General features: G+C 38.8%; 1 protein-coding gene across 1 annotated transcript in view; it reads left to right on the forward strand.

Moving 5' to 3' along the window:
* LOC128647330 (steroid hormone receptor ERR1-like) overlaps window positions 1-23,519 on the forward strand; it is a 195,741-nt gene that overhangs the window by 42,292 nt on the left and 129,930 nt on the right. The window contains exon 4 of the mRNA XM_053700116.1: window positions 15,627-15,749. Coding sequence (XP_053556091.1) covers window positions 15,627-15,749 — 123 coding nt within the window. The remainder of the gene's footprint in view (window positions 1-15,626; window positions 15,750-23,519) is intronic.

Genomic DNA, 23,519 nt, shown 5'->3' on the forward strand with positions numbered 1-23,519 from the left:
GGAACGTCTTTTACATAATTTGGACGTAGTCCGTGCTTTAAAGTTTTACTTACAAGCGACTAAAGATTTTCGTCAAACATCTTCCCTGTTTATTGTTTACTCTGGACAGAGGAGAGGTCAAAAGGCTTTGGCAACCTCTTTCTTTTTGGCTTCGGAGCGTAATACCCTTAGCCTATGAGACTGCTGGACAGCAGCCCCCTGAAAGGAATACAGCTCATTCTACTAGAGCTGTGGCTTCCACCTGGGCCTTTAAAAATGAGGCTTCTGTTGAACAGATTTGCAAAGCGGCGACTTGGTCTTCGCTTCATACCTTTTCAAAATTTTACAAATTTGATACTTTTGCTTCTTCGGAGGCTATTTTTGGGAGAAAGGTTCTACAGGCAGTGGTCCCTTCCGTTTAAGTACCTGCCTTGTCCCTCCCTTCATCCGTGTACTTTAGCTTTGGTATTGGTATCCCACAAGTAATGGATGATCCGTGGACTGGATACACCTAACAAGAGAAAACATAATTTATGCTTACCTGATAAATTTATTTCTCTTGTGGTGTATCCAGTCCACGCCCCGCCCTGTCCTTTTAAGGCAGGTCTAAATTTTAAACTACAGTCACCACTGCACCCTATGGTTTCTCCTTTCTCGGCTAGTTTCGGTCGAATGACTGGATATGGCAGTTAGGGGAGGAGCTATATAGCAGCTCTGCTGTGGGTGATCCTCTTGCAACTTCCTGTTGGGAAGGAGAATATCCCACAAGTAATGGATGATCCGTGGACTGGATACACCTAACAAGAGAAAACATAATTTATGCTTACCTGATAAATTTATTTCTCTTGTGGTGTATCCAGTCCACGGCCCGCCCTGTCCTTTTAAGGCAGGTCTAAATTTTAAACTACAGTCACCACTGCACCCTATGGTTTCTCCTTTCTCGGCTAGTTTCGGTCGAATGACTGGATATGGCAGTTAGGGGAGGAGCTATATAGCAGCTCTGCTGTGGGTGATCCTCTTGCAACTTCCTGTTGGGAAGGAGAATATCCCACAAGTAATGGATGATCCGTGGACTGGATACACCACAAGAGAAATAAATTTATTAGGTAAGCATAAATTATGTTATTTGCATATGTGTTTAATTTAATTTTAATCTTAGTATTGCATTCATTCTCTCATGCTAACTTTACAAACAGGTGTTGTACCTATATATATGTTTATGAAAACATTGATGCATAACTTTATACTTTTGTATTATTATTTATGCTACTTCATACATATATAAGTAAATGTTTCTATCATAATCTTAAGTTAAATGCACTGTCTTTATAATATAAAGCCCTGTGATAGTTATCTAGCAGCTTAGACAATTAACAATGTAATACACCTGTTTAGGTAAACAGCCAATGAGATGTCAGAATGTGATTTTTAATATGGCGGTAATTTCTAAAGAGATTCAGTCTAGGATAAGGCCCAAGGCTGAAACATGTCAGACTTCTATATCTTATGTCGCTGTTCTTTTAATTGTTTTTCTAATAAAGTATTGGAAAATTTGAAGAAGCTGTGCTGGCTTTCTCCTTTTCTACTATATATATATATATATATATATATATATATATATATATATATATATATATATATATATATATATATAAGAAGTAAGTGAGTTGAATCCAGCACCATAGGTTTTAGTAAAATTTCTTTCCCACCTGTGTGCACGTTACCAAGGAGTATCAGCCAAACTCCAGTGTATACAGTCCATGTAAAAAACAAGGTAACAGCACCACAGCACACAATCTTCTTTTAAAGGTGAAAAATCTTTATTTGAGGTTTAGCAACCAGTAAAAAGCGACGTTTCGGACCTACATAGTCCTTAATCATGCATAAGTTAAAATCAAACAAACAGACTTTAAAAAGGGTATCTGGACCAATCATGCTTCAATTCTCAGTGTTAATTGGTTTAACCCATACCTATCCAGGTTTGTAAATGTCAACAACACAGTGGCCTCTAGTGGTACCAGAATATATTCCATCATTTAAAACCATTATAAAAACAAATACAAATCATAATCTCTATTCAGACCATATGGATGTAATGTGTTCAGACGTTTAATCCACCATACTTCTTTCTGTTTTAATTTTAGTTCCCTATTACCCCCTCTTCTATGATGGGGGATATGGTCAATCACTTGAAAGCAAAGCTGGCTTACTGTATGACCCATATTTGTAAAATGTGCTGATACTGGAAGTGACATATCTTTTGATTTAATGGATGCTTTATGTTGACTAAACCTATCCCTGGCGGCTTGAGTGGTCTCGCCAATGTAACAAAGACCACATGGGCATTTAAGTAGGTAGATTGCATAGTTGGTTTGGCATGTATATAACCCATTGATTGTATATTGCTTTCTTTTGTCATTTTGTGCTAAGAATTTCCCTTTAATAACTGAATTACATTGAGCACAGTGTAAGCAGGGGTAACAGCCTTTATTAGGGGTAGTTAGATAATTTACATCAGACATTTTAGTTGTACCTATATCAGCTTTTACTATGTGATCCCTAAGATTTTTTACCCTTCTATATGATGGCATAGGGGGGAGTTTAAATGATTCTATCTCTGGATTATATTTTGACAAAAGATGCCAGTGTTTTCTTACTATTCTAAAGATGTCATTGCTCTTGTCACTGTATTCCATTGAAAGCACTAATCTATCTGTTCCTTTCTCTGTTGGTTTTTTATCATGTACTCTATCCAAATCCTGAATGTTTTTAGCGATATTTTCTTTTGGATATCCTCTTTGGATAAATTTATTGCCCATAGACACTAGTCTTTCTGGCAATACTTTTTGATCTCTAACTATTCTTTTAGTACGCAAAAGTTGACTCCTGGGTATGGATTTAAAAACAGTATCAGGATGGAAACTTTCATATCGCAACAGAGTATTTCTATCTGTGGGTTTTACATATAGATCTGTACTTAATGTATTTCCATGTCGATATACAGTTGTGTCCAAAAAGTTAATCTTTTGGATAGAGTAAGTAAGGGTAAATCTTAGGCCTGTCATGGAGGCATTAATATCCTCAGCAAACTGTATCAGGGACTCCAATGAGCCCCCCCATATGCCAAAAATATCATCTATATACCTTAGCCACAGCTTACAATGGCTGATGAATGGCTGATTAGTGTAGACAAATTTGTTCTCAAAGCCACTCATGAACAAATTGGCATATGAGGGGGCTACATTGGAGCCCATGGCTGTTCCCCCGCTTTTGCATGTAGTAAGTGTCTTGAAAGAGAAAATAATTGCAATATAGGACAAGTCTCAACATGTCATCAAAAAAATCAATCTGAGATAGATTATATAAGCCACTGTCACTCAAAAAACTTTTCACAGTCAATAGACCTGCCTCATGGGAAATAGAGGTATATAGATTTACCACATCCAGTGAAAAAATGAACCAAGTATCCTCTATTTCAATCCCCATAAGTTTGACAAATGGAAAGAGGACTTTGTCCAGAAAGATAGAGATATTAGAAAAAATAGAATCGGTACAGGCCACAATAGGCCCTATTGTGGCCTGTACCGATTCTATTTTTTCTAATATCTCTATCTTTCTGGACAAAGTCCTCTTTCCATTTGTCAAACAGCAAAAATCCTTTATTAAGGATACAAATGATTTTCTTTAAAAACTTATGGGGATTGAAATAGAGGATACTTGGTTAATTTTTTCACTGGATGTGGTAAATCTATATACCTCTATTCCCCATGAGGCAGGTCTATTGACTGTGAAAAGTTTTTTGAGTGACAGTGGCTTATATAATCTATCTCAGATTGATTTTTTTGATGACATGTTGAGACTTGTCCTATATTGCAATTATTTTCTCTTTCAAGACACTTACTACATGCAAAAGCGGGGAACAGCCATGGGCTCCAATGTAGCCCCCTCATATGCAAATTTGTTCATGAGTGGCTTTGAGAACAAATTTGTCTACACTAATCAGCCATTCATCAGCCATTGTAAGCTGTGGCTAAGGTATATAGATGATATTTTTGGCATATGGGGGGGCTCATTGGAGTCCCTGATACAGTTTGTTGAGGATATTAATGCCTCCATGACAGGCCTAAGATTTACCCTTACTTACTCTATCCAAAAGATTAACTTTTTGGACACAACTGTATATCGACATGGAAATACATTAAGTACAGATTTATATGTAAAACCCACAGATAGAAATACTCTGTTGCAATATGAAAGTTTCCATCCTGATACTGTTTTTAAATCCATACCCAGGAGTCAACTTTTGCGTACTAAAAGAATAGTTAGAGATCAAAAAGTATTGCCAGAAAGACTAGTGTCTATGGGCAATAAATTTATCCAAAGAGGATATCCAAAAGAAAAACATAATTTATGCTTACCTGATAAATTCCTTTCTTCTGTAGTGTGATCAGTCCACGGGTCATCATTACTTCTGGGATATTACTCCTCCCCAACAGGAAGTGCAAGAGGATTCACCCAGCAGAGCTGCATATAGCTCCTCCCCTCTACGTCACTCCCAGTCATTCGACCAAGGACCATGAGAAAGGAAAAGCCAAGGGTGAAGTGGTGACTGGAGTATAAATTAAAAAATATTTACCTGCCTTAAAAACAGGGCGGGCCGTGGACTGATCACACTACAGAAGAAAGGAATTTATCAGGTAAGCATAAATTATGTTTTCTTCTGTTAAGTGTGATCAGTCCACGGGTCATCATTACTTCTGGGATACCAATACCAAAGCAAAAGTACACGGATGACGGGAGGGATAGGCAGGCTCTTTATACAGATGGAACCACTGCCTGAAGAACCTTTCTCCCAAAAATAGCCTCCGATGAAGCAAAAGTGTCAAATTTGTAAAATTTGGAAAAAGTATGAAGCGAAGACCAAGTTGCAGCCTTGCAAATCTGTTTAACAGAGGCCTCATTCTTGAAGGCCCAAGTGGAAGCCACAGCTCTAGTAGAATGAGCTGTAATTCTTTCAGGAGGCTGCTGTCCAGCAGTCTCATAAGCTAAACGAATTATGCTAAGAAGCCAAAAAGAAAGAGAGGTAGCGGAAGCTTTTTGACCTCTCCTCTGCCCAGAGTAAATGACAAACAGAGAAGACGTTTGTCGAAATTCCTTAGTTGCCTGTAAGTAAAATTTTAGAGCACGGACTACATCCAGGTTGTGCAGTAGACGTTCCTTCTTTGAAGAAGGATTTGGGCATAAAGAAGGAACAACAATCTCTTGATTGATATTCCTGTTAGTAACTACCTTAGGTAAGAACCCAGGTTTAGTACGCAGGACTACCTTATCCGAATGAAAAATCAAATAAGGAGAATCACAATGTAAGGCTGATAATTCAGAGACTCTTCGAGCCGAGGAAATAGCCATTAAAAATAGAACTTTCCAAGATAACAACTTTATATCAATGGAATGAAGGGGTTCAAACGGAACGCCCTGTAAAACATTAAGAACAAGGTTTAAACTCCATGGTGGAGCAACAGTTTTAAACACAGGCTTAATTCTGGCCAAAGCCTGACAAAAAGCCTGGACGTCAGGAACTTCTGACAGACGTTTATGTAACAGAATGGACAGAGCTGAGATCTGTCCCTTTAATGAACTAGCAGATAAACCCTTTTCTAAACCTTCTTGTAGAAAAGACAATATCCTAGGAATCCTAACCTTACTCCAAGAGTAACCTTTGGATTCACACCAATATAGGTATTTACGCCATATCTTATGGTAAATCTTTCTGGTAACAGGTTTCCTAGCCTGTATTAAGGTATCAATAACTGACTCAGAAAATCCACGTCTTGATAAAATCAAGCGTTCAATTTCCAAGCAGTCAGCTTCAGAGAAGTTAGATTTTGATGTTTGAAGGGACCCTGTATCAGAAGGTCCTGTTTCAGAGGTAGAGACCAAGGTGGACAGGATGACATGTCCACCAGGTCTGCATACCAAGTCCTGCGTGGCCACGCAGGTGCTATTAGAATCACTGATGCTCTCTCTTGTTTGATTCTGGCAATCAATCGAGGAAACAACGGGAAGGGTGGAAACACGTAAGCCATCCTGAAGTCCCAAGGTGCTGTCAGAGCATCTATCAGGACTGCTCCTGGATCCCTGGATCTGGACCCGTAACGAGGAAGCTTGGCGTTCTGTCGAGACGCCATGAGATCTATCTCTGGTTTGCCCCAACGTCGAAGTATTTGGGCAAAGACCTCCGGATGAAGTTCCCACTCCCCCGGATGAAAAGTCTGACGACTTAAGAAATCCGCCTCCCAGTTCTCCACTCCCGGGATGTGGATTGCTGACAGGTGGCAAGAGTGAGACTCTGCCCAGCAAATTATCTTTGATACTTCCATCATAGCTAGGGAGCTTCTTGTCCCTCCCTGATGGTTGATGTAAGCTACAGTCGTGATGTTGTCCGACTGAAACCTGATGAACCCCCGAGTTGTCAACTGGGGCCAAGCCAGGAGGGCATTGAGAACTGCTCTCAATTCCAGAATGTTTATTGGCAGGAGACTCTCCTCCTGACTCCATTGTCCCTGAGCCTTCAGAGAATTCCAGACGGCACCCCAACCTAGAAGGCTGGCGTCTGTTGTTACAATTGTCCAGTCTGGTCTGCTGAATGGCATCCCCCTGGACAGATGTGGCCGAGAAAGCCACCATAGAAGAGAATTTCTGGTCTCTTGATCCAGATTCAGAGAAGGGGATAAGTCTGAGTAATCCCCATTCCACTGACTTAGCATGCACAGTTGCAGTGGTCTGAGGTGTAAGCGTGCAAAGGGTATTATGTCCATTGCCGCTACCATTAAGCCGATTACCTCCATGCATTGAGCCACTGACGGGTGTTGAATGGAATGAAGGGTGCGGCAAGCACTTTGAAGTCTTGTTAGCCTGTCCTCTGTCAGGTAAATCTTCATTTCTACAGAATCTATAAGAGTCCCCAGGAAGGGAACTCTTGTGAGTGGAACGAGTGAACTTTTCTTTTCGTTCACCTTCCATCCATGGGACCTTAGAAATGCCAGCACTAACTCTGTATGAGACTTGGCAGTTTGAAAGCTTGAAGCTTGTATCAGAATGTCGTCTAGGTATGGAGCTACCGAGATTCCCCGCGGTCTTAGTACCGCCAGAAGAGCACCCAGAACCTTTGTGAAGATTCTTGGAGCTGTAGCCAATCCGAATGGAAGAGCCACAAACTGGTAATGCCTGTCTAGGAAGGCAAACCTTAGGTACCGATAATGATCTTTGTGAATCGGTATGTGAAGGTAAGCATCTTTTAAATCTACAGTGGTCATGTATTGACCCTCTTGGATCATAGGTAAAATTGTCCGAATAGTCTCCATCTTGAACGATGGAACTCTTAGGAATTTGTTTAGGATCTTTAAGTCCAGGATTGGTCTGAAAGTTCCCTCTTTTTTGGGAACCACAAACAGATTTGAGTAAAACCCCTGTCCCTGTTCCGATCGTGGAACTGGATGGATTACTCCCATTAACAAGAGCTCTTGTACGCAGCGTAGAAACGCCTCTTTCTTTGTCTGGATTGTTGACAATCTTGACAGATGAAATCTCTCTCTTGGAGGAGAGTATTTGAAGTCCAGAAGGTATCCCTGAGATATTATCTCTAGCGCCCAGGGATCCTGAACATCTCTTGCCCAAGCCTGGGCGAAGAGAGAAAGTCTGCCCCCCACTAGATCCGATCCCGGATCGGGGGCCCTCAATTCATGCTGTTTTAGGGGCAGCAGCAGGTTTCCTAGTCTGCTTGCCCTTGTTCCAGGACTGGTTAGGTTTCCAGCCTTGTCTGTAGCGAGCAACAGCTCCTTCCTGTTTTGGTGCAGAGGAAGTTGATGCTGCTCCTGCTTTGAAATTACGAAAGGAACGAAAATTAGACTGTCTAGTCTTGGCTTTGGCTTTGTCCTGAGGCAGGGCATGGCCTTTACCTCCTGTAATGTCAGCGATAATCTCTTTCAACCCGGGCCCGAATAAGGTCTGCCCTTTGAAAGGTATATTAAGCAATTTAGACTTAGAAGTAACATCAGCTGACCAGGATTTTAGCCACAGCGCCCTGCGTGCCTGAATGGCGAATCCTGAATTCTTCGCCGTAAGTTTAGTAAGATGTACTACGGCCTCCGAAATGAATGAATTAGCTAGTTTAAGGACTCTAAGCCTGTCCGTAATGTCGTCCAGAGTAGCTGAACCAATGTTCCCTTCCAGAGACTCAATCCAGAATGCCGCTGCAGCCGTGATCGGCGCAATGCATGCAAGGGGTTGCAATATAAAACCTTGTTGAACAAACATTTTCTTAAGGTAACCCTCTAACTTTTTATCCATTGGATCTGAAAAAGCACAGCTATCCTCCACCGGGATAGTGGTACGCTTAGCTAAGGTAGAAACTGCTCCCTCCACCTTAGGGACCGTTTGCCATAAGTCCCTTGTGGTGGCGTCTATTGGAAACATTTTTCTAAATATCGGAGGGGGTGAGAACGGCACACCGGGTCTATCCCACTCCTTAGTAACAATTTCAGTAAGTCTCTTAGGTATAGGAAAAACCTCAGTACTCGTCGGTACCGCAAAATATTTATCCAACCTACACATTTTCTCTGGTATTGCAACTGTGTTACAATCATTCAGAGCCGCTAACACCTCCCCTAGTAATACACGGAGGTTTTCCAGTTTAAATTTAAAATTTGAAATATCTGAATCCAGTGTGTTTGGATCAGAAACGTCACCCACAGAATGAAGTTCTCCGTCCTCATGTTCTGCCACCTGTGACGCAGTGTCTGACATGGCCCTAATATTATCAGCGCACTCTGTTCTCACCCCAGAATGATCACGCTTACCTCTTAGTTCTGGTAATTTAGCCAAAACCTCAGTCATAACAGTAGCCATATCCTGTAATGTGATTTGTAATGGCCGCCCAGATGTACTCGGCGCTACAATATCACGCACCTCCCTCTGAGCGGGAGATGTAGGTACTGACACGTGAGGCGAGTTAGTCGGCATAACTCTCCCCTCGTTGTTTGGTGAAATTTGTTCAATTTGTACAGATTGACTTTTATTTAAAGTAGCATCAATACAGTTAGTACATAAATTTCTATTGGGCTCCACTTTGGCATTGCAACAAATGACACAGGTATCATCCTCTGAATCAGACATGTTTAACACACTAGCAAATAAACTTGCAACTTGGAAATACAATTCAATTAGAATAATATTAAAATGTACTGTGCCTTTAAGAAGCACAGAAGATCTATGACAGTTGAAAATTAATAAATTGAAACAGTTATAGCCTCAATCCTTGTAAACAACACAACTTTAGCAAAGGTTTAATCCCATTAGCAAAGATAACAAATTCTGAAAGCAGGAAACAAATTACAGAATAAACGTTTTTTATCTCAGTCAAACTATAATTCTCACAGCTCTGCTGAGAGAAATTACCTCCCTCAAAATAAGTTTTGAAGACCCCTGAGCTCTGTAGAGATGAACCGGATCATGCAGGGAATACAATGAGTTGCTGACTGAAATATTTGATGCATAGAAAAAGCGCCAAAAAACGGCCCCCCCCCCTCACACACAGCAGTGAGGGAGAACAGAAACTGTCAGAAAAACAGATTAAGCAACTGCCAAGTGGAAAAATAGTGCCCAAACATTTATTCGCACAGTACCTCAGCAAATGAAAACGATTTTACATTCCAGCAAAAACGTTAAACATAATCTCTAGTTATTAAACAGCTTTATGTATTTCTTACAGTGTAATTCTAGTGAAGTACCATTCCCCAGAATACTGAAGTGTAAAGTATACATACATGACATTATATCGGTATGGCAGGATTTTCTCATCAATTCTTTGTCAGAAAATAAAAACTGCTACATACCTCTATGCAGATTCATCTGCCCGCTGTCCCCTGATCTGAAGTTTACCTCACTCCTCAGATGGCCGAGAACAGCAATATGATCTTAACTACTCCGGCTAAAATCATAGCAAAACTCTGGTAGATTCTTCTTCAAACTCTGCCAGAGAGGTAATAACACACTCCGGTGCTATTTTAAAATAACAAACTTTTGATTGAAGATATAAAACTAAGTATAATCACCATAGTCCTCTCACACATCCTATCTAGTCGTTGGGTGCAAGAGAATGACTGGGAGTGACGTAGAGGGGAGGAGCTATATGCAGCTCTGCTGGGTGAATCCTCTTGCACTTCCTGTTGGGGAGGAGTAATATCCCAGAAGTAATGATGACCCGTGGACTGATCACACTTAACAGAAGAAATATCGCTAAAAACATTCAGGATTTGGATAGAGTACATGATAAAAAACCAACAGAGAAAGGAACAGATAGATTAGTGCTTTCAATGGAATACAGTGACAAGAGCAATGACATCTTTAGAATAGTAAGAAAACACTGGCATCTTTTGTCAAAATATAATTCAGAGATATAATCATTTAAACTCCCCCATATGCCATCATATAGAAGGGTAAAAAATCTTAGGGATCACATAGTAAAAGCTGATATAGGTACAACTAAAATGTCTGATGTAAATTATCTAACTACCCCTAATAAAGGCTGTTACCCCTGCTTACACTGTGCTCAATGTAATTCAGTTATTAAAGGGAAATTCTTAGCACAAAATGACAAAAGAAAGCAATATACAATCAATGGGTTATATACATGCCAAACCAACTATGCAATCTACCTACTTAAATGCCCATGTGGTCTTTGTTACATTGGCGAGACCACCCAAGCCGCCAGGGATAGGTTTAGTCAACATAAAGCATCCATTAAATCAAAAGATATGTCACTTCCAGTATCAGCACATTTTACAAATATGGGTCATACAGTAAGCCAGCTTCACTTTCAAGTGATTGACCATATCCCCCATCATAGAAGAGGGGGTAATAGGGAACTAAAATTAAAACAGAAAGAAGTATGGTGGATTAAACGTCTGAACACATTACATCCATATGGTCTGAATAGAGATTATGATTTGTATTTGTTTTTATAATGGTTTTAAATGATGGAATATATTCTGGTACCACTAGAGGCCACTGTGTTGTTGAAATTTACAAACCTGGATAGGTATGGGTTAAACCAATTAACACTGAGAATTGAAGCATGATTGGTCCAGATACCCTTTTTAAAGTCTGTTTGTTTGATTTTAACTTATGCATGATTAAGGACTATGTAGGTCCGAAACGTCGCTTTTTACTGGTTGCTAAACCTCAAATAAAGATTTTTCACCTTTAAAAGAAGATTCTGTGCTGTGGTGCTGTTACCTTGTTTTTTACATGGACTATATATATATATATATATATATATATATATATATATATAATACTGTAAAAGTGCTTAAAATATGAATACAATTAGCACTTATCCTGACTCCAGTAGATTTGTCAGTATATGAACAACTACAATAAAAAATGCTGTGTGGAGGGGGCGGAGCTGGCTAGCAACAGAGATGGTTGCATGATCAGGGAGCTCTGCGCAATTAGTACCCAAGAAAACCCTATTCACATTAAGAAACCGAAAAAATAACTACATGGAAGGGTGATTCTGCAGGAAGGAACCCCGGGCATGCTGCAACCGTTTAGGTACCTGAAGGATTTATTCTGAGCTGAGCAGTTGCACCGGAGCTGATTGCCACACACTGAGGCGCCATCTTGGATTGTTAAAACATCCAGCAAGAATGACCACTGAAACTATAGACGCCTATTAAACCCTGAGCTTCTGTTGTAATATATTGCCTGCTGTGTGTTACAGCACTTACTAATATGTGTGCACAAATAACCTTTCATGCGGTAAAAGAACTGTTGGAAGATCATGCGAAGAGGCTATATGAGAGGCTGGATGCCTTACTCTGCACGATCCGATCGTCACGTATATGTGGTAATGAGATTGTTGGGGAGCATAAGGGAGTACAGGAACCGCAGAATGCTAAAGCATCCACAGCATTCCAAGGGAACTCTTCTTTATTGCCAGCATCGGACACAAGCCCCAGGACAGAGATTCTCTCGTATGGGATATATTTGCCCCGCCAGCTGAGTATACAGGCGCAACTGAGACTCACAGGGTGAATCATATGAGGAGGCAAGTACCGCACTGTTATCTGATATTGGCACACTCTCAGGAATGCTTCCCCATGTCACCGCAAACTACCGCACCATTACAGAGGGTCCGTGTGAGTACACAACAGAACTCAGTACTAGAGTGGGGCACTGTTCACTTGTCTTGGCAGGGTTGGGAGAAAAGCTGGCGTATTCTGCTCATATATCAGGTCACAAAAATGAGCTGCCACTCCTCTTGGGGCCCCCGGTCTGGCATTGGGTGAACGTGGTGACCTATTCACAGTGACGGACCTGCATTAGCAGAAGTCCACATAGCCAAGATACTTTACTGGACTTTCAACTGACTTTATTATAGCTATAACCAAGGAACCAGCATCCATGAAGGCCAAGGTCTAAAAATGTGTGGATTTGTACCTGAACCCTCCTGCTGTACTACTAGGTGTAGAACTAATGGGGACATATTGGCAATAGATGTAATTGCTATCCACACATACGGGGGGCCGTTATATATGCTCTGCACTATACTCCACCATACTGCTAATTGTTCCTTCCCTTGTTAAGTTACTTGCTATAGGAAGCTATTTATTTCTCATTCATATGTTGCTTCTCACAAGAATCTGTTGAAGCTTGAGCATTATTTACTGACAGAAGTGATTTGGTGTTGAGAACAGATGCCTGAGTGTCCCTTTCACTTTAGCTAGCCCCTGGCGATACATAAATGTACAAATGATCTTATAGGGTACATATTGGTGTGTGTGTTGGTCTCGTGCGGTTGACTGAACCTCTACTTTATAAATATAACTCAGAGATGTAGCATTGTTAACTGCTATCCTTGTTACGTGAATGCAGAGTGGGTTTTCTGTACTCAGCTTCCTTACCAAATAGCCTATAGAGAGTGTGGCCAGCTCTCTTTATGTATGAGTGTCTTAGACTGAGTCATTCTTTTTCAAAATAGTAAATACAACTGCCGTTGACTAAAACTAGAAGGGCAGGAAATTGAGTGTGGGAGCTGGTATTGCTTAATCTGTTCTCTATGTAGGTTGACCACTTCTCCTGCTTCATGATGGCAATACCACCTGAAACTCTCTCTGGGAGACCTAACATACCATCTCTTACTTATCTCCTGTCAAGATGTGTGATGTATTTCTCTTGTTTTTTCTCTGGGTCTTGTGCTACTATTATGAGCTGTATATTTTAGGTAGAGCCATTCTCACATGATGAAAGTAGCCTATAGACATATTCTAAGTTAAGACTCCTTCAACATTCTCATGTCAATTTTAGAGCCTATTTCATCGCTGCCTAATGGTAATGCAACTGCAAGAATTTAATTATGCTCACTATGCAGTTTTAATGGGCTGCGGTCATACTGTAACGCCTATTGATTTTTCCCACTAGAGCAAGTAAATGTATCTCTCCATGAGTTTAACTAGTTAATACTCCTATGTGAATAGTTATATTGCTATAATAGCCCTAGGGCCTGAAATATAGATTTGTAACTTGTTAGTAAGCCTGCTACAACGTACTATATATTTCCTTAGATATGCAGTGTGTGTTCATACTAACCTCTTAGCCATTTTCTATACATTAAGCTGGCTGCTTGAGACAACCAGGTCAGCCATGAGTAGTTATATTCTCTAGGATAGGCCTGCTATACATTGTGAGGTTTGCTTAGATAGGTATCTATCCTATGTTTAAGTTGTTTGCAGGCTACTGTCTGACCCCTAGGATATCAAGGAGAGGTACACACTCAAATAATCTAAAGCAAATGACATGCTATTGACAGATCCCTCTTGATATATATGTTTAGAGGCTGTGTATACCCACATTTTTAATCCCAGTACGGGAATGACTCCGTAATTTCCCTCTTACATTTCCCCCCCATCCCCGTTTGGCAGAGTTACGTAGTCTCTGTCCTGTCCAAGAAGTCACTGCGGCTTCTTGGGCCCTAATAAAATGAATAACATTGTTATATCTACATATATACTCCTTCCTACATATAACCTGTTAGATGTTGCGATTTTGTCTTATTTAATCTTTAATCTAAGGTAGCACCAACGTAAGATTGTTTGCTGGTCTCCCTTATGTGACCTAGACTGGCACTGTTGTTTCTTGAGCCTAAATATGATCAACTTGTTTTTTTATATTGTCTAATTTCTGTACATGACATTGTCCTACATTATGCAAATGTTTAGTATTTTCCCAAAAAATTTTTTACGCGGGTTTAGTTTGAATTTGCAGTTTTCTTAACTCTCAATATGGTATTATAGTAGTAATGAGAAACCTACAATATTTATATGTTGTTCAAGTAGGATTAGATTAGTCTTGTAATCTTCTTAATGTATACTCAATGAGGAGGACTCTCTGGAATCCCGTGACATGTCTTCAGATAAGCCCCAGTTATCTGATCCCAAGAATGGATCTCTATTATACAGAAGACACTAGCGACCTTAATCATTTAAATAGAGGCTTTGATGAGGGATAATATTGTGCCCTGGTTATCACATTGTTGAATGTTATCTTATTGTATGTGACTATAGCCCTGTATTATTGCTCTTGGGATGTTATCCTTCATTCTGTGACTGTTGTACTTGTTTTTTTTGCCTCAAAAAAACATTTAAATAAAAAAAAAAACATGCTGTGTGACAGTGTATTGTATCCAGATATTCCCCCAACAGGAGGAATGTGTTACTGTTTCACTAGGTATATCACAGGTTAATATGCTACTTGCTGTATTGTCTGACATGTTTAGTTTATTAATTAGTATAAGAGCAGTGTCTTTGTAAATTGTTCTAAATATTTTTGCTTCTTGTATACTCTGCATGAGCAGCTGAGTTGTGTGTGTGTTTTTTACGTGATGCTTCAATATGCTGCATTAGTATTTTTTATTAAGTAGGGAAACTAATATTATAGTAGTACCTGTTGCAACAGTTTTGTGTTTCTCTAATTTCCTACATTTAATGTATCAAAAAATATTATCCTTTGTTCAATAGTTGAGTTGAACAGTGAGTGGTAACAAAATGGGCCTGAGGGGGTAGAGATTGAAAGACAGAAAGGGGAACATTGAGAAAGGTTAAAAGAACGGGATGAATATAAAGATGGAGAAGGGAGAAGAAAAAGGTAAATAAGGGAGTAACCAAAAAATGGGGGGTTAAAGGGACACTGAACCTAATTTTTCTTTCATGAATCAGATAGAACAGCAATTTTGAGCAACTTTCTAATTTATTCTTATTATCAATTTTTCGTTATTCTCTTGGTATCTTCATTTTAAAAAGCAGGAATTACGCATAGGAGAAGGGACATTTTTGTTTTAGCACCCTGGATAGCTTGCTGGTGGCTACATTAAGCTTAACATTCCTGCTTTTTCAAATAAAGATACCAAGAGAATGAAGAAAAATTGATAATAGGAGTAAATTAGAAAGTTGCTTAAAATTGTTGCTCTATCTGAATCATAAAAGGAAAAAAATGAGTTCAGTATCCCTTTAAGGATCAAAGCAGTAAAGTTAATGGATTTCTATGCATTTGATTGTTTTACTTTCTAATTTCACTCTGATTCTCATTAGGTGTCAAATTGGATAGAGTCAAGTGTGGACAGAAAAATTACAAGAGGAAACCATCAGATGTTGTGCTTGATAATCCACAGAGTCATATCCAACAAGGATCTGCAACAGTAGTTACAAAACAAGGTGAGATTGTCGACATTAAAGCAATCTTACTGTCAGTATATTTATAAGAATCTTAACAGTACTCTCCAAACAATATGTGAGTATATGGCAGGGTTATAATTTGATATATTTAACAATCTTTCTTTAAACTAAACCCACAATCAAATATGCATATACTAATACAATAAAATTAATATAAATATCTGAGTTCTTTTTATTAGTAAATATCTATGAGCACATTGAAATATATATATTTGTAAGAATCAGAATATGAGTCAATATTATATGCGTTTAAAACTATTCAAATATGCTATGCCAAATTCATAAAAGGTTACCTTATTCGCAATAGAAATTTCACTCAGTTAACACAATGAAACTAAAGTATAAACCACTAAAACATTCAGACTGGTATAATTCTAACAGTGCTTATATGAACAAGAGAACAGTATATATATATATATATATATATATATATATATATACTCAGCTATTTATCTGCAATTGATTCTAATACAATTCTAATTTAAAACATCAGAAATTGCACAGATAAATTACTTAGCATGCAAGAGACAAACTTATACTTTATATATAGGACTATGAATATAAGCAAAAATACAGAGTGCTCTCTTTAAATCTATAAAATACAAATTTAAACTGTAGTGGCTATGCATATATTTGTGTTAAAATATTAATTGCAAACCTTTTTCTTTTTATATATATACGTTACCAAAATGACCAAAATTGATAGTTCAGATATAAAAAACTCCTTGTTTCATCTCATAAGACAGATAAGTACATTTTTTCAATCAATGAGAAAAGGCAGGCAGCTTGTTCAGAATGAATGTATTTCGAACACCCAGCAGTAATTATCATTCAAGTCAGCAAAACTGTGTCTCCTTTTCTCTCTCCTGCTTTCACTTATATAAGTTTTCATTCATTGATTAAACCATGGGGTGGCCCTACGGGATCTGACCATCCCATTGGTTAAATGGGATGTCTATTTGGATTGGCCCTCGGTCACCATAGAAATGCATCTTTTAACAGTTAAATCCCCTAACTGTCATACTGGGTTCAGGCCATCGGGTGGCAGCAAACGCACACAAACAGATTCACCTGAACATTTCTAAAAGTGAAAGAGAATATTTCTTTAAAAATATGTAATAACTGCCATAATTTCTTGCATTTATCCCTCACGATATCAATCACAGATGGGGCAGTATTACATCACCTCTCTGATCATTTTGATATGAAACATCATGTGTCTAACATTATATTATATCAAAATAAGTACATTGTTAATTTAATTTTCCCTATTAAACATATTATAAATTATTGCATTAGTAAATTTCTCTTGTTAGCATTTATATTTCATTTAGCCTAACAGAAAATGTATACTTTGATATCAGATGTCAATATTTTATAGTCATATCACATCAAAGTGACTTCCATATATCCATCTCACTATATTTCAAGAGATGTATTTAAAATTTTATAAACATTTAGTGCACAATCATATGATATGACTTATTTCATCCCATGTATCTATCCTGTATGTGTCATCTTTTGGCTCCATCTGGAAAAACCGGAAAGCATGTTATATATATATTTTAACCATGGGATTATTAAAATTGTTATTTAATCTATAATAATTCTGAATTTATCTCCTATATATATTCAATGCAGCAATTATTTATTTAATATAATATGTCCCATTTCAACATATATATACATATATGGGTTATTTGAATTATTTCAAACATACATGGAAAACTGGCATTGTTCCCTTTGCAAAAAAATTTATTTATTTTTATTTGTGTCATACAGGGATAGTAAATATTGATTTGTCTATCCTCTGCACATGGAAAAACTCCATAGGATATAATTTACACATGGCTGTGAACAGTCTCGATAGTTCCTGTTTGTCAACTTGGCCCCCTACCATGCTGTTGGCTTCAAAGACTATGTTATCTTTTAATTAGGATAAACATGTTTTCACCCAGCTAAAACTATTTGGTAAGGGGGGGTTTGTTTTATATTAGAATAGAACTGATGTCTCCAAAATTTATGAGATGCAATATAGATGGCTTCAGAGCAGAACTAGGAGTCAGCGATCATCTGATAGGGATTTTAAATTCATGCCTCAGTGGGACATCCTTTGGAAACAGATGTGGAATATATAGAATATACAGATGATTATCTGTGAGGTAATCTGTTTTTTCTCTGGAATGGTTGTTTCAAATAAGTACACCAAATGTTTTATGGTCCTCACTTGTGTGTTTAGAATAGCTTTGCATACTAAGTGGAGGGAGAGCTGAAGATTTAAGTTATGTAGAAAGTCTGTTATTTTTGAGCCTTCATGTTCATCAGCTAGGCTTCTTTAAACTACAGTATGTCTTTAGTGCATTTAGGGATATGACACTTCATTCTCCCTCTATGACTTGTAGTTGGAACCTAGGATGACATGCTCTCAGCTGATTGATATGGACCCATTTATCTATGAAACTTTCATTTTTGGGGATCCGTATTTTATAGGCCACTGGAGATATTTTGTCAGTAATGACAAAAAGACCTTTCCATTATGACAGAAATTTCTTCTCCCTAACCTGATCTCTTCCAAAGTAATAAAGATAAACTTTATCATTTATTTAATTTTCCTTTTTAGACGTTTTGAGATCATAATAGGTTTTAGTGGCAGTTGCAGCTTTCTCTAAATTCCTTTGAGCAAATGCAAAGGCATATTGCAGGTGTTTTCTTAGGTTCTCCACATACTGATGGGTACTGGCAGCGTTTATCAAATTGTGGTCTGATGTACGGTATAGCAGATGCTGAGGTAAAACCATTCTTCTACCAGTCAGTTCAAAAGGTGACATCTTGGTAGCACTACTTGGAGTTGCTCTTAATGCCATTAGGACTAGAGGTAGTTTTACATCCCAGTCTTTACCCGTTTCACTCACAAAATTTTTGAGGATTTTAACAATGGACTGGTTGTAATGCTCTACACCACCACTTGAGGCAGCTCTATATGCAATATGGAGCTTTCTTTTAACCCCTAGTATTTTCCACATTTTTGTCATCACTTCGCTAGTGAAGTGGGTTCCCCAATCTGACTCGATTCTTTGGGGCAAACCAAATCTAGAAAATATGTGGTTGATGAGCAATGCTACACATGTTTCAGCACTATTGTTAGGTGCACTGATGCATTCTACCCATTTAGTGAACAGGCATGTCACGGTTAACATGTATTTGTTACCTCTTGATGACCTTGTTACTAGACCAATAAAATCAATTTGTATATCTGACCATGGCATTACCATCCCCCTTTTCTGCAATGGCACTCTATGTGTTGGTGCAGTGGGTTGGAACTGTGGACAGATTAAACAACCTTGACAGTAGGTTTGAACATCTTTCAAAATGTGTGGCCAAAAAGCGTAGTCACACAATATTTCATAGGTGAGTTTGGCACCACGATGACCAGATGTGGGAGCATCATGGGCATGTTGAAGCATTAGACCTCTGAAATTGGTGGGTACTACCCATTGCTGGATGCCAGTTTTGGAGGTTCTAATTAACAAACCATCCTGCAACTTGAATTGTGATCTAGATTTTATTAACATTCTAAGATCTTCTTTGCCAATACAATCATCTTTTGAGATGGGGTTGCTTTCAGGATCTTCTATGTGTTTATAAAAGATGCCTACAATGGGGTCTTCTTTTTGACTAGTGATCAGGTCCTCACTAGGAGAATCCTGACTCCATTGTACCAAGTTAGGCTCACTCTGTTGTTTTGTCTGGTTTCTGGTAATGGCTTCTACCTGAATTGCACCCATTAAGTGGTCAATATTTAGGAGTTTTCCAGTTATGGCTCCCTGTTTGGCTAATGAATCCGCTAGATCATTGCCTTTCTTATCTGGGCCTAGAACCCTGGAATGACCTTTGGTCTTTTTCCAGTGTATGGTTAAATCATTAGATACCACCAGATTATCAATCTTGCAGAACAACTTGCCATGCTTGACTGGTTTGTTATTGCTTTTCTGCATGCCATTTCTTTTCCAAGTTTCCAGGTATTCAACAAAACTTTCACGCACATAATTTGAGTCAGTTATGATCACAAATTCATGAATACCATTGTCAATAGCCATTTCAATGGTTTTGAGAACAGCAGTGAGTTCGGCAACTTGACTGGATCTTGGTCCAATGTTAAAACCTATAGATATATTTTAGAATCCATTTGCCCAAGTTATACCAATGCCAGCGACTAGTCTGCGCTCATTATCAATAGTGGCATGGTAAGAACAACCATCAACATATACCCAAGGTAATGTTTGACAATTGTCCTCATTGTACATTTTATATGGGGAAAGTAATTGTTCCTCCAGGAAATCATCTTCTGACAATTCTTCCCCAGGATCTTTAGCAGTACAGTTGTGGAGCTCAGCAAGCCCCTGTGTGACTGGATTCTTTTTATTCTGCTTGTAGCGAATTTCTAATGGCCAGCCTTGTAAGGAAAGAGTCCACGCTGTTATGCAGCTATTTGACAAATTCCCATCTCTTATTCTTTCACTTTGCAAATATAGCAAAGGCTGGTGGGTCCTTTCTACAATAATTTTCTCACCCTGTATATAGCTGCGGAAATTTTGTAGAGCCCATACAGTAGATAAGAGAGCTTTTTCGCACTCGCTAAATTTTATTTCTACTGGGGATAGAGTTTTGCTTGCATAAGCAATGGCTTTGCTTAAATTATCATGCTTTTGGTATAAAACAGCACTCATGCTTACATCTGTGCAGTGGAGGCTCCTCTATAGGAGCACTTGAGCACATGAACCCCCTGGAAAAACCCCTGGAAACTCCTGACCCCTGATGAAAAAAAAAAAAAAAAGTGAGAAATAAAAAAAAACAATATAAATTTTTTTAACTTTTTTTGCTGATAAAAATAAAAAAAATCTCCCAGGCTCCACTGCATATTTTACTAAAAACATTAAAATTTCAGTTTTTAATTATTAAGGCTGAAAGTGGAAAGGGCTGTTTGGCTATACTTCTATCTATAGCACATGCTGTGCAGTGCGATAGATAGAAGTATAGTCAAAATCTCTTTCCACTTTAAAACTGCATTGACTGCAGTGCCACCTACAGGCTAGCCCATAGCCTTCTTAATCGTACAACTCTTAGTGTGCGGGAGCCAGCTGTCACGTGACACTCGCACACTAAGAGTTGTGTGTCACAGACAGGTGCTGTGCTGTCTCTATATATTTTGAGAGCCACGCTTTACTACAGTCCCCATGATGCTTTGCATTGCACACAGGCCCGGACTGACCATCCCGTTGGGCCGCCTGCTCCCTTAGATCTGCCCACCTATATTTATTGCCCCACACTCTTTCAAAGCTTGGTGGTGTAATGTATTACTCACGCGCAGACACAGTAACTAAGTGCTGCACGCGATGTTTTGAAAGTGGACAGAAGAAGTGGGTGGAGCGGCCTGGAATGAGATGAAAAGCTTAATTTGCTTTTTTAATCATGCAATTTCACGTTGGATATCGGATGTTGTAGTATTTTATGCTGATCCCATCTAATGACTCATAAATAATTTGAACTACAAGTCCCAGAATTCCTTGCTTTGCTAGTGTCAAAGTGGACCATAATCCTGAAAAGGGAAATGCAGAAGCTGCGGCAGCGGGTGGCATACGCATTGTACCGGCCATTCTATAGGTAAATAAAAAAACGACTGTGTAGCATTGTAGCTTGTAGTAATGGGTGACTTAGGTCTGGAAGTTGTAGATGACGATGTACAACTGTGCTAAATGCTTTCTGGTGACAGTGACACTTTTGGTGTGTGTCCTCATACAACTTGTAGTAGTGCACAAGGGGGGACGGGGCTTTGCATTGACATACACCACATAAGGCTTTTAGACCATTATGAGTAGTAATTAAAAAACGTCATTGCTGAAAAATCAATTTTAAATCAATCCATATTAGATGCACGACACTATATATATTCTGCAGTAAAAAAAATGTTTGTTTTTTTTTCCTGAACATTAGCTATAGAGAGCTTAAAGAGAATAGCTCTTTAGTGAAAGGGTGATCAAATGCTGCTGGTGATGTGTTGATTAAAGTGTCAAAAATGTGATTACTGTAACATTTTATAGTGACAGATGTTCATATGTGCAATTGTTTTCTTTTCTTTTTTTTTGCAATGGGCATTATATTTGCATAAATTGTTTGATAAATATTTTCTAAAGCCACATGGGATTTAAATATTACTATTTTATTAGCTGTGTACATGTGTTGTGTGGGGAGGTTAAGACTTAAAAAAAAAGTTTTGCCTGCTAATATGACCTGCTGCTCATGTTACTAGAACGGTGCTCTTGGTGGAATGTAAATCACTCCCTCTGGAATGTTGACTTCTCCGTTCCTGCTACTTTCCAAAAAAAAAAAATAGGTCTTTCTCAAACATCCTCTCCCGTACTCTCCTGCATGGTGCTGCTGCCCTGTCTGGCTGTCATATATCAGCAAACTGTCGTGATTAAGGTTCAGCCTGCAGATCAGGTTACCTTACAGTTAGGACTGGGTGAGTCTGTATATGGCAAATAATATAATGTGGCTCTGATTTTGTGACACAAGTTAGTGAGATCCTGTTAAAGTAAAAAATAAGATTGTCTCATACTTATAAATAAGTATAACCTATTCATTACCCTGACCCTTCATTTAAAATGTTCCTTATTAATTTAGAGACTTGAGTAAATGAAATAGGATGGCTTATTTATCTGTTTAAGCTTTAAAATATTGAATCCTTATAAACATTACTAATTTTAAATGCTACATTTATCGGGTTTTCAGCTTTTAGATAATATAAGCAGCCATTATGAACCACTCTGTAGTGACTGTGAAAGACAATAAATTAGCTGTTCAATACAATATATACCCAAATTCAGTTATTGCATTGATTAGGACATGCTTGCTATTTTTTGCTACCCCCCTGGAAATATTCCTGTGGATACCCATGTGGGGCGGTGTGGTTTGTGTGTGCGCAGTGTTTGTGGTGTGTGAGGTGTGTGTGCACAGTGTTTGTGGTGTGTGTGTGCAGTGTTTGTGGTGTGGAAGGTGTGTGTGTGTGCAGTGTTTGTGGTGTGTGAAAGCAGTGTTTGTGGTGTTAGGTGTTTGTGTGTGTGAGGTGTTTGGTGTGTGTGTGCAGTGTTTGTGGTGTGTGAGGCATGTGTGTGTGCAGTGTTTGTGGTGTGAGGTGTTTGTGTGTGTGAGGTGTGTGCAGTGTGTGAGGTGTTTGGTGTGTGTGTGTGAGGTGTGTGTGTGCAGTGTTTGGTGTGTGTGTGTGCGTGCAGTGTTTGTGGTGTGTAAGATGTGTGTGCAGTGTTTGTGTGAGCAGGTTTTTTTAGTGTGTGTGAGCAGTTTTTAGTTTTTAGTGCCTGCACATATATGCCTCATGTCATTGGCTCACCCAATATGTTCAACTAGCTCTCAGTGAGATATTGATGCTCTTTCAATAAAGGATACAAAGAGAATGAAGCACATTTGATAATATGTTATATATAGATATATATACATACACACACACATTAAAATGGGTGGAGCCATCTGTGGGGCGGGGCTAGTGCTCCTCCATCCTCAAAAGTCGTCAGCCGCCACTGCATCTGTGTAACCTGTCTCTAAGAAGAAAGGTTTACCACCTTCAGGGTATGCTAAACAAGGTGCTTGTGTGAGTTTTCTCTTCAGCTCTTGGAGGGCTGTCTCTTGAGACTCACTCCAGTGCCATTTCACAACCTTCTTTAGAAGAAGAAGCAG

The sequence above is a fragment of the Bombina bombina genome, chromosome 2, assembly GCF_027579735.1.
Source record: "Bombina bombina isolate aBomBom1 chromosome 2, aBomBom1.pri, whole genome shotgun sequence".
Taxonomy (NCBI): Eukaryota; Metazoa; Chordata; class Amphibia; order Anura; family Bombinatoridae; genus Bombina; species Bombina bombina.